Genomic DNA, 13,038 nt, shown 5'->3' on the forward strand with positions numbered 1-13,038 from the left:
ATTTGGGGGGAACATTTCTAAACCTCCTAATTATATCAATTTCCTCTGCTATATACTCTTACAGCATTTGTCACAATGTTCATGCATAAGATTTTGTGATTTTTTGTTTAAGATCTTTTTCCACTAGACTGTAAGTCTCTGAGGGCAGGGTCTAATTTGACAGGTTCAGAGCTGTGTCCCTTAGTATCTGACAAATTAAAATTTCTTGAGGAAAAGGAGGTCAATCAATGACATACAAAGCAATGTAATTAAAGGTCTTGAACTTTCTCATTTTTGGCTTACTGGCCCAAAAAGTGCCCTGGGGGATTCATTAATCTGCCTTTGAAGGGGAGGATTAGAGCATAAAGTACATTGATAACTTCCTCAAACATCTGATATCAAATCTAACAAGTAAACTTCCTTCCCTGTAAAAAAAAAAAAAAAAATTGTGGTAATGTGTGAGACTTCCAGCTGCTGCACAGAAATGGGACACCACAGGGGTGGGAATGTTTGTCTTCCCAAACATTGGCATCAATCGAGCTGTGGGACAAATTCATAGTTAACATTAATCGCTGCCTAAGAATACATTTGCCTTGCCTCAGTGGCTCCCAGTGCTCTTGGAATGCTGAGACCCTTGCCCCAGGTAAGACTAATATCTACTCATACCTGCAGCGCCACACTGAAAACATACATTATTTACTCATGCAATTAATTAACAGACATTTGTTAAATAATTAGTATGCATTGGACACTAGGCTTGATACTTAAAATATAAAGATGTGCCTACTGGTGGAAATAAGATCCAAGTTCAACAGGATAATCACTAATGAAGCTATAATTCACTCATTTACTCATTCATTCATTCATTCAACATTTACCAGATGCTCATGACTATGGCCAGCTCTGTCTTAGGCAACTGAAGGATACTGCAGAGAACAAAAGCGAGAAAGTATTTGCCTGGATTGAGCATATTTCTGGTTCATGGAAGACAGACAATAAACCAATAAACAAATAAGCAGCTAAAATAACATTGGGTGATGACAAGTACTGTGAAAAAATAAAGTAGGATAAAGGGATTACAAAGTGATGGAGGAAAAGCTATCTTAAACAGTGGTCAGGGCAGTCTTCTCTGGGTATTTTGAGTTCATTAGCATGAAAGGGTGAGCCATAAAGAAATTTGGGAGAGGAGTGTTCCAGGCAAAGAGAACAGCCAGGGCAAAGGCCCTGCAGTGAGCCCACTTCAAGGAACACTGAAGAGGCAGAAAAGGAAGGGGAGAGTGGTGGGAGATGAGGTGGATGATAACAAGGGGCCACATCAGAATGCAGATTGAGCTCAAGAAACGGTGGGGGCTAGCAGGCCTCGGAGGCAGTCCAGGGTGGGGGAAGGCGGCACTATTCGAAATGAGACTGGAAGAATGCCAGAAATCTACTTAGTGGACCGGATGAGAATTTGTCCTCCCTCTGCCCACAGGAAACTAAAAACTATGCATGCTCTAGGCTCAGAGACAAGCACCCAGTTTGCTAGGATTGCTGTGGCCAATTGGCTGCGCCTCAGGGCCTCATCTTCCACATCATCCTCCAAGGCCCCTGCCTCTTTTGTACCTGCCTAGAAAACACACCTGCTCCTCTCCACCCAACAGCTCTCTCAGGCCTCCATCTCTACATTCCTGCCTGCTTCAATATTTTGTTCACCCTTGTATCCTAAGTACCTGGTGTCTGGCACAGTGTGAGTGTGGGAGCTTGTTGAGTAAATGAAATCACTTGCTTTCTTTTTCTATCTGCATCTATCCATCCATCCATCTATTCATCCATCCAACCATCCATCCATCCATCCACCCACCCTTCTTTCCTTCTATCTATACATACATATATACATGATCTGCTTTTCTCCAAAATAAAGATTTTAAGGAGTCCTTTTATTTTTAACTACACCCTCAGGCCACAAGTCACAACCCTTACCACATCTTTGTCTCTGGTGCACATTCCTCTTTAGGAGTGAGGTTAGTTGCAACTACTGCTGGTTTGCAGGCCATTCAGAACATACACTAAATTTTTCCAGGAAAGGGTGGCTATCCTCAGGGGTTAAACTGGGTCCATATAGGTAAAATAGAAGTATCTAATAAGCTATAAAATGCATCACAGACAGTAAGTTCAATACTTCAGTTGAACATATTTAAGTTCCTGCCATAGCCAGGAACTCTGACAGATCTTGGGAACACCCCTGGGCATAAGCAGACATGATTCCTGTCCCCACTGAGCTTTTTGTCTAGGGAAAGACATAGGCAGATACTCATCATATGATAGAGCCTGTGGTAGGGTATGAAATAGGTAGTGTTCTAATGGAAGCCATGCATGGGTCCCACAGAATAAGTAGAAGTCGCTCAGAAAAGCATTTGGGGAGAACAAGTTTCAGGGAGAAGGAGTCTAAGGGCAAAGGGTAGCAGTGATGAAAAGCAAAGCTTCTTTAATGAATAAAAATGAGGTCAGGATGGCACCAGGCTATATTTGGAGTGACAGGAGAATGCGCTCCCAAAAGGTACTAAAAGAGCTGGGTCTTTATCCTAAGGGTAATGAGTTCACTGATAGGCTTTAGTCATGGGAAAGATATGATCTGATTTGTGTTTTGGAAATATTTCTATGACTTCTAATGGGAGACATCAAGGGCAGGTAGACTAGTTAGAAAGCTGCTGCAATCATCCAAGTGAGAGGTGACAGATGCTGGGGCACAGTAATGACACTGGGGAAAGGCAATGTAGAAAGCTATTTAGGGAGGCAGAAATGACAGGACTTGGTAATAATGTGAGTTGGTTGAGGACACAGATTAAAGAAGGCCACCCTCACCAGGGGTTTACTTGACATATAGAGCTTTGAAGCTAGAAATTTGGTCATTTGTTTTGGGTTCTCTTTCATTTTTTAAAAAATGAAAGACAGGGTTTTACTGTCACCCAGGCTGGAGTGCAGTAGCATGATTATAGCTCACTGCAGCCTCAATCTCCCGGCTCAATCTCCTTCTGCCTCAGCCTTCTGGGTAGCTGGGAGTACAGGTGTGAACCACCACTTCTGGCCAATTAAAAATTTTTTTTTGGTAAAGATGACGTCTTGCTATGCAGCCCAGGCTGGTCTTGAACTCCTGGGGTCAGGCGATCCTCCCACATAGGCCTCCCATAGCACTGGTATTGCAGGCATGAGCTGCTGTACCCGGCTCTTTGGGGGTTTTCTTCAGAGTGAATCTCACTTTCTCATCAGAACTTCTGATGACTCTACAGGTGAGGGGTAGAAAGCTCAGAGGCTTTCTCAGGCCTTTGCAGGATGAAGCCAGAAGGTGGGTCAGAACAGAACAAGCCTCCTCCTGCCTCCACCCAAGGCAGATGGCAGCACAGGAATGATGAAGGGTAAAACTCAAAGCTACTTATTCATTGCCCTGCAGAGTTGTGGGAAATGCCAGAGAGCTTAGATAGTGAACACATCAAGTAACATTTCTTTAGCATTAGGACTTTCTGTCCTACAAAAGAATCATCTGTCAGGTGAAACTGATCCTTTGCTCACATTGATCCAAAGGTCCCCTCCCATCCTATAGAATGCCTCCCACAGTGCTCTTGGCTATTCTGAGTTCAGTTTTGCACTTCAGTGCAGCCTCCGCCACTGTGACAGCATGGGCTCAGCACAGAGCATCCTGGAGGAGATAAGACAAGCAGATGTTGTGTTTCCAGGAGAGCCGTTTTCTTACTGCGGCATGGAAACCCAGGCACCTGAAGTGATGAAGGAACATACCAAAAGAATATCCAGTGCTGAGGAAATGTAAAGAAGAAGATTATCTGCATGAAGGCTGGTTAACGAAAAAAGGCTTAAAAAAAAAAAACCGAGTATCTCAGAGCTACAGAGAAACTGTGCTGAGGCCTCTGGCACTCTGAGTACCTAAAGTCTTGGTCTCAAATTTTATTAAGCCAACAAAACTAATAGGGTTATTATTTTATCTCCCTCTACATTCATGCATTAAGCATTTCCCCGAATTTTCACCAACAGTCTTTTCATCCCTCTCATTAGTAAAATCTTGAAGCAATTTACCAATCCTCCCACCAGTTCTTATAGCAGATAATAATAATAACATATATGCACACGCCAACCCTCCAAAAAATAGAAGAAAAAATAAAAAACAAATATAGAGCAACAATTAAAATGTTTGCTATCTCACAGCAAAGCAAAGCACAAACTACTGTGAAACCACCTCTATTCACAAGGCAATCAAGTAATCAAGAAATTCAAGACAAGACTCGGGCAGGTTGTGTCAAGAAATGTTTGTGTTAGCCAAGGAAAACAAATAGTACCATCTACTGAGTAAATGTTAAACTCAGTGTGGAGTATGGTGATCACTTAGAATCTTCAACTCACTGGATTTCCATGAAATATAACAAAATTATAAACATCCCCCAAGTTTATAACTTTGTTCTGATTTATCAGATTGGTGATCTGACAACCTAATAAATTCCAAGGAGCTAGTGTTAATGGTATTATACCGTTTACATTTATTTATATTTGAGCATGTAATTCTAAAAAGCATCTCACAATTTCCAAATGTCTTAAATAAGAAGTTCACTTGAGGCTTTGATTTCTTGCAATAGACAAGATATTCTTAAACATCTTCCAGTATTAAGCCCCTAACAATAGTAAAATATGAAAGAAAGAAGAAATCCTCAGAGGCCAAAAGTAGAAAAAAAATTAAGCAAAACAATTCAGAGAGAAAAGTAAAAGATGTAGCATGATGATCTTCTTTATGTGTCAACGTGGTTAGGCTGCAGTCCCCGTTATTCAATCAAACACTAGTCTCGGTGTTGCTAGGAAGGCATTTTGTAGATGTGACTAAAGCCTATAATCAGTTGGCTGTTAGTAAGGAAAATTACTCTCCATAACGTAACAGGCCTGATTTAATCAGTCAAAAAGCAGAACTGGGTCTAGAGCAGAGCTGAGGCTTTCCAGAAGGAGAAATGTCTTTCTTGGGCACAGCTGTTTCAGCCTGTGCCCGAGGGTTCTAGCCTGCCCTTTCAGGTGGCCTGCCCATGGATTTGGGACTTGCCTAGCCAGCCCCCACTATTGCATGAGCCAATTTCTTGCAATGAATTTCTTAATATATATTTCCTACTGGTTGTTCTCATCTGATTGAACCCTGACTGTCACATGGCACTGGTAGCTCATCTGGGATATCTGCTGCTCCCTATTTTTGCTCTGGGGAGAAAAGACATTAGGACTCATAGGGTGAAAAGTCAGTCTAGGGACTAAGTGAAAAAGGAAACCAGAAAACAAGCAAACAAAGTAAGTAAAGTAAGCAAACAAAGTGGGCCTTGACTCTGGGTCCAGGGGAGACAACTATTCATTGAGAATCTATAGCCACAAGCCATAGATTTAGGGCCCATAGATAAGGGCCCAAATTCACAACAGGATATATGTGACTTTAACATTAAACATAATGAGATACTACTTCATATTCACCAGACTAACTATATGTAAAAGTGAGAATGCCAAGTACTATGGGAAAATGGGAACTCTTGTTCACTGTTCTTGAACAATTTTGCATTATCTTTTAAAGTCATAGATGTATTTATCTTATTGGTTACTAATTTCATTCCACTACTGGGTGGAATGAACACAGTATTGGGAATATCTATGAACCTGTGTCCTAGGAAATATGGACAAGAAGGTTCTTTTCAACATAATGTATAATAGTCTAAGCCTGAAAGCAGTTCAGATCTACTCAAAGGAGATTGGATCGAGTGTGAAAGATTCATGAGATGGAAAATCTACAGAAGAGAAGATGAATGAATTATAGCTACATGTCCTAGCAACTCAATATTGAGTAGCAAAAAGTACAAAACATGCATTAAGATTCCAAATCTCTTGTTAGTCTTACTATATATTATAAAGATAAAGCCAGGACTAGATCTCTACTTACTCATGTCCTATATCCAAACTGTGAGTGCTTCAGACAAAGAGGTATATTCTATTTACAATTCTACCCAAAGAGCCTAGGAAAAACCTGGCACAAAGAAGATACCTAATGGATATTTGTTGAATGAATGAATAAATTTTGAACACAAGCATGTATGCCAGGAGCCAGACCTTGTTTTTCTAGCCTAGAGTTCTAATGCATGAAATCCCAGACTCTGACCTTACCTGCCAGGACCCTTTTCTGCCATAGATGACCCAGTATCTGTTCTCATCTGATTGATCTGACCAGTGTTAATTCTTCTTCTCCAGATTTCTGGAACAAAAGTTCCCACAGAGACTTCCATCTAACACCACTCAAATCCCAGTGTGATCATGTTCTCACCAAAAAGCCTTAGAGAAAGGAGCTTGTCACCGTTGATAAAATGAGGTTTGGAAATTTCCCCTGGATTTAATTCAGGCAAGCTTTATTTTCCCACTGTTTACCATAGATTCTAGAAAGTTGATCTTAGAGGAAACAAGAATTACAGCAGGACTTACCAAACATAAGGCTTAGAAAAGCAAACAAAACTAGCATAACAACTTAAGAAAATGTAGTTAAAATCGAGCAAATCAAAAACAAAATAGCATCACATTAAAGGCCTGGAAAATAGAAATTAAGTCATATTGTGACATTTGGGCACCTTTCTATGTGGGAAATAAAAATGAGTGAAAGGACAGATTTTAGGAGAAACGAATTGATGTCCTTTCTCTCTCGAAGCACTAGGGTACTTTTAAATTACATCTTTCTTCAATATCTAGAGTGTTCCTCTTTGAACGTTACAAAAGCAAAATGCTCTATATGTGGGAAAGGTGATCTTTTTTTCATATAATCACAGTAATTCAGTCTGGCAACATCAACTGACCTAAGCATGAAATGTACTTTAATGTTGGTTAATGACACCACTACTGTCAGTTAATTCTGTTCTCTCTGCAGGGCAATATGGCATAAGAACACTGCAATGACCTGGTTCAGCAAGGCCAAGAACATTTCATTACACCAAGATTTAAAAATTGTAAATGTCATGTGTAGTTTAAGAATATTCACAAGCACATTAGCAATTCTTGAATCTCTAGCTTCTGTTTAAACAGTAGCTATGCATTACACGTATTGTCTGAGGAAGAGAGATGATCACACACAGTTGATACTTCAATATTTGGAAAAGGCATGTTTCTTTTTTCTTTCCATGAGTGACATATCTATTAGACACTAATATACTCTAGCTTCATCTTCTTGGCTATGAAATACTCTTTGTCAGTTCCTTTTTGATGACTTACTGAATTCCTACTTTGCACTGAACCCTCTGTTACACACTGACCAGGCAGGGAATACCTATTCTAATAGGGCTTGTGAGAACTATTGATGAAACAAAGTGTATATTCAAGGAAGACTTAAAAAGTAAACTGGAGGCTGTATAAAGCTTCAGGTAGAATAGAACCGTGACTCGTGAGCTTGGCTATATTCTGACACCAATTACCTTGATGCTTTTGACAATTCTTTCCCTTCTCTGAGACACAACTACCTCTTTGGTGAAAGAAGAAAGGAAGCTACATAAGGCACCCTCAAAGGTTCTTCTAGTAGAGCTGTTCAATTCTGACACTCTGGGGTACTAAGCAGGTGTAAGAGAGTGTCTTTTTTGTGAATTTCTCTACCAGATACTCTCTCATACTTGCTTAGTACCTCAAGGTACAAAGGTGGAGAAATTCCACCTGGTGGAAATTCTATCTGGTGGAGAAATTCACAAGGCAAAGATTGTAGGGCATTAATCAGAGAAGGTTCTTTAGAAGTAGAAAGTCTTGAGATCGGCCTAGAAGCACAACATGAAATGGGATGACAAACGTAATTGTGGTGTTGCATATGCCCTAATAAGGGGCCATGATATTTGTAAACCCCACTCTTTTCCTATCCATCCCTTCTGCTTTCATGACTAAATATTTGCTATTCTCAATTCATTTGTAATTAACTCTGCCTCAATAGGGGAGTTATGAGAGAGAGAGGTGTTTAAGGTGGGTAGATGAGGAATAGTCTCACGCATTTCACAGAGCAAGGATGCCTACAGGAGCAAGTGTCCAGCCAAGTTCACTCACTGTCTTAGTAACTTTCTCCACCGTATTGATGTTCTAGTGATTTAAAAGGTATCAAATCACAAAGTGTTCCCTATCACCCAGAGTGTAATAGGAATTGGGCAATTATCCAGGTGACTGGATCAATGACAAACAAGAGAACTCTAGATATTCACATTAAGACTAACTTATCTATATTGATACCTTCATCACTCAAATCAGCTACATGACATATTTCATCCCTTTTCTTGGTACTCGTTAGAGGATTTAGCCGGCAAGTTATCTAATTTAGAACAAAGCTGCAGTACCTTACTGAAGTTAACAATTTAAAGCAGTTGTGTGTCTTTGTGTACAGAAAACATTTTAGACTCAAAAGTTTCTTGTTGCTTACATGCTCTGCTAAGATGATAGAAGAAACTCCCAGGGAAGTTGCTATCTGGCATAGGGACTGGGTGAAGTCTGTAGAGAAGTCGCTTGTCCCCTTGTCCTTTCATTCTGTTTGCAAAGCTCCAGTTCTGAGTCCCTCCTGCCCTTTTCAGGATCCACCTTCCCTTACTCCCTCATCATCTGTTTTCCCTTTGAGGTCCATTGTTTCCAAATCCTCAAGACACATAAATAACGTTAGGGATTCCTTTTGTTAATGGCCCCTCTGGCATTGTTTTTTTCTCTGAAGAAAGGAGACATTATATAATATTTAAGAAACTGTCCTGATTCCCAATCCTGATAAACTAATGCACAGTTTATTATCTCCTACACACTAAGAAGAATGTGGGAGTTGCAAGGAAATGACTTGGATCAGTTTACTTCTGAAAACTACCTGAAATTATTTGGGACAAGGCCAAGAGGACCAATTCAGATCATTCTTGGGGCTTAAGGGCAGGGAACGCAGCTCAGCAAACTGCAGACACAACACCCTGTAGCCAAAAGAGGCTTTACTGAATTCATCATCTGACAATGTGTTGATAATTTTTTTCAGTTTTTCTTCACACATTATTATTGGCATCATCAAATATTTAAATCTGCCTTCCATATGCAGATGTGACGAGCTGTCTGGTAATATTCCATACTAATGTATTATAACACTGCTAATACTGAAAATCATTACGTCTTTATTTTAATTATTTTCCTCTGGACTATTCAGAAGAGTTTTTTTAAAAAATTCATTATAAATGTCTTATGAGCGTCATCAATTAATGTGGCAAAGATGCTTTATTGCCTTCTCATTAAGAATAGGCAGAGACTCGAGTATTGACAAGTGAAAGGGTTTATACAAACAAAAAGAATGTACACTTTCTGGCAACAGAATACAGAAGAGATTTGAATGTCATGAAGATATTAAAAAAAAGAATACAGAGGAGATAAGAGACTTGAATAAGAATAGGTCATGTTTTAATAAAACAACCAAAAGAACAAAACAGATTCCTCAACCCAGGAGGATATGTGAGTCACAATACCTTTTAATCCACAGGTTGGCTCCTTGGTTTCTGGAACTTTCTGTCTCCTGTAAACGATGTGCGGGTGGTACCCTCCCTCAACCAGTGGATGCTTCTTCACGGGTTCAATGAAAAAGTCTCCATGTGGTAGTTGGAAAAATCCAGTCTGTAAATACATTCAATAAGAAAGTTTATTTTAACCAATTCTATATACATACAAAAAACAAAGTGAAAAATTATATAGCTTATGAGTATCTCTGAAACTCCTAAGACCAGTGCTTTCAAAGTCTGCTGTTTGATCTCATAGAAGCGTTACATGCAAATAATTTAGTGAAATATCTTTATAGTCATCGTTATTAAATATTTGGGAGTCACAGATCCCTTTGTGACCTTATTGAAAAAAGTGCACATATACACATGTGTCCAAAATGTAGCCTACAATTCTTTAGGTTCACGGATTCCTCTAAAACTCATTGCTGGATATCTATGGATCCCAAATGAAGACCCAGTGCTTCCCAGTTGTTCTATTATGGAGTTGGGACCTATGTCCCACACTCCACTGACAACTTTTAGAACATTTACCTGCATGGGGGTAGCCCAGCCACATGTTCACACAACTGTGTGGCTGGAAGTGTTTAATGGCACTCTTCACTCAAGAAAACAAAGAAATATAATGCAAAGCCCTTGATCTGAGACTGTGTTTCAGGGGCCTATGGCAGAGAGCCCTCTGTCAGCTTCTAGGCAAGGGGGAATATTCTCATTTCACAGATATGAAAATCAGTGATATGCTACAGAACACTGGCCAATGAGTAACTCCTTTTAGAGGTCAGGTCTAGAAGTGCTATAACCTACAACTCTCTTGTCCTTTTAGGAAAATGTTTAGTGCCCATTTGAGGTGCTCAGAAAACTGCTTTGCCAATGATCTCCTAAGATGGGTTTAACCCTCAGGATCTCAACGCTAAGTCTATGAAACAAAGGACCTGACCTAGACAGACTGCTTGGGGCATCACATTAAAGTGATCAGGAGCTCAGACGCCGGAATTGAACTGGGTTCAAATTAAACAACTCCTCCATGCAATAGTGAGCAAGTGACTGGCTGAGTTTTTAATTTCTCAGCTGAAAAATAGGATAAATCAAGGGTTGCTATGAAGAGTAAATGAGTTAATGTATGCAAAGCTCTTAGAAGAGGGCCTGGCTCGTAGTCTCACCTACCATTAGGCTCTTTCTGGATCTCTGATTCTATGTCATTTTATTGTAATAGGGTCTCCAGAGTCAATATAGCAGTTCAGTAAATGTTGAGGTTGCAAAACTAAACTTGGAAACATGGGGGGCTTAGGGAAACTGCAAAAGGCTTTCAAGGTTCAAGGTCCTTTCACTATTCATCACTAACTCAAGGCTTCCTGCTCTGCAGATGAGTCTGAAGACAAGCTGAGGAGCCCTCACGGTCAGGAGGCAAGAGGGGCTCCAACAAAGAGGGATGCTGGTCTCCACCAGACAGCTCTAGACGTGGGAGTCTTTCCAAAATGTTTACTTCATTGTAGCCAGTAACGTAACAAGATCTTAACACAAACCTCACAATCGGCTTCCTATTTTGATTGCTGACCTTAGAATGTCTTTAATAATAAGCACGATAGAAAAAATACAGCACTTTACTGGGAGTAATAAGAATAGCTGTGTGACCTTGAATGGGTCATGCAAACTTTTTTTTTTTTTTTTTTTGAGACAGAGTCTCACTGTCGCCCAGGCTGGACTGCAGTGGCACGATCTCGGCTCACTGCAGGCTCCGCCCCCTGGGGTTCACGCCATTCTCCTGCCTCAGCCTCCCGCGTAGCTGGGATTACAAGCGCCCACCACCTTGCCCGGCTAATTTTTTGTATTTTTAGTAGAGACGGGGTTTCACCGTGTTAGCCAGGATGGTCTCTATCACCTGACCTCGTGATCTGCCCGCCTCAGCCTCCCAAAGTGCTGGGATTACAGGCGTGAGCCACCGCGCCCGGCCGGGTCATGCAAACTTTTTGTGGCACAAAGTCCTCTTCTGTAAAAGGGGGCAACGCCTACTACTGAGAGGTGACAGCATGCTGGCAGTCCTCACAGCCCTCGCTCGCTCTCGGCGCCTCCTCTGCCCCGGCTCCAACTTTGGCGGCACTTGAGGAGCCCTTCAGCCCGCCGCTGCACTGTGGCAGCCCCTTTCTGGGCTGGCCAAGGCCGGAGCCAGTTCCCTCAGCTTGCGGGGAGGTGTGGAGGGAGAGGCGCGGGCGGAACCGGGGCTGCACGCACTGCTTGCCGGCCAGCGCGAATTCCGGGTGGGCGTGGCCTCGGCTGACCCCACACTCAGAGCCGCCAGCCGGCCCCACCGGCCTGGGGAAGTGAAGGGCTTAGCGCCTGGGCCAGCAGCTGCTGTGCTCAATTTCTCGCCGGGCCTTAGCTGCCTTCCCGCGGAGCAGGGCTCAGGACCTGCAGCCTGCCATGCCTGAGCCTCCCCCTGCTTCGTGGGCTCCTGTGCGGCCGGAGCCTCCCCAGGAGCGCCGCCCCCTGCTCCACGGCGCCCAGAACGGTCGACCACCCAAGGGCTGAGGAGTGCAGGTGCATGGTGCGGGACTGGCAGGCAGCTCCACCTGCAGCCCTGTGCGGGATCCACTGGGTGAAGCCAGCTGGGCTCCTGAGTCTGGTGGGGACGCGGAGAACCTTTATGTCTAGCTCAGGGATTGTAAATACACCAATCGGCACTCTGTATCTAGCTTAAGGTTTGTAAACACACCAATCAGCACCCTGTGTCTAGCTCAGGGTTTGTGAATGCATCAATGGACACTCTGTAGCTACTCTGGTGGGGACGTGGAGAATCTTTATGTCTAGCTCAGGGGTTGTAAATACACCAATCAGCACTCTGTATCTAGCTCAAGGTTTGTAAACACACCAATTAGCACCGTGTCTAGCTCAGGGTTTGTGAATGCACCAATGGACACTCTGTATCTAGCTACTCTGGTGGGGACTTGGAGAACTTTTCTGTCCACAATCTGTATCTAGCTAATCTGGTGGGGACGTGGACAACCTTTGTGTCTAGCTCAGGGATTGTAAACGCACCAATCAGCGCCCTGTCAAAACAGACCACTCGGCTCTACCAATCAGCAGGATGTGGTGGGGCCAGATAAGAGAATAAAAGCAGGCTGCCCAAGCCAGCAGTGGCAATCCGCTGGGGTCCCCTTCCACACTGTGGAAGCTTTGTTCTTGCGCTCTTTGCAATAAATCCTGCTGCTGCTCACTCTTTGGGTCCACACTGCCTTTATGAGCTGTAACACTCACCGCTAAGGTCTGCAGCTTCACTCCTGAAGCCAGCGAGACCACGAACCCACTGGGAGGAACGAACAACTCCAGACGCGCAGCCTTAAGAACTGTAACACTCACCGCGAAGGTCTGCAGCTTCACTCCCGAGCCAGCGAGACCACGAACCCACCAGAAGGAAGAAACTCCGAACACATCCGAACGTCAGAAGGAACAAACTCCAGACGCGCCACCTTAAGAGCTGTAACGCTCACCGCGAGGGTCTGCGGCTTCATTTTTGAAGTCAATGAGACCAAGAACCCACCAA

General features: G+C 42.6%; 1 protein-coding gene across 2 annotated transcripts in view; it reads right to left on the minus strand.

Annotated features, from left to right (window-relative positions):
- The window catches only part of ADAMTS12 (ADAM metallopeptidase with thrombospondin type 1 motif 12), a 364,317-nt gene that overhangs the window by 216,688 nt on the left and 134,591 nt on the right, over nt 1-13,038 (minus strand). For both annotated transcript variants that reach the window (XM_032135811.1, XM_032135809.2), the window contains exon 3: nt 9,474-9,618. In XM_032135811.1, the coding sequence (XP_031991702.1) occupies nt 9,474-9,618 (145 nt within the window). The remainder of the gene's footprint in view (nt 1-9,473; nt 9,619-13,038) is intronic.

This window comes from Hylobates moloch, unplaced genomic scaffold (assembly GCF_009828535.3).
Source record: "Hylobates moloch isolate HMO894 unplaced genomic scaffold, HMol_V3 SCAFFOLD_17, whole genome shotgun sequence".
Taxonomy (NCBI): Eukaryota; Metazoa; Chordata; class Mammalia; order Primates; family Hylobatidae; genus Hylobates; species Hylobates moloch.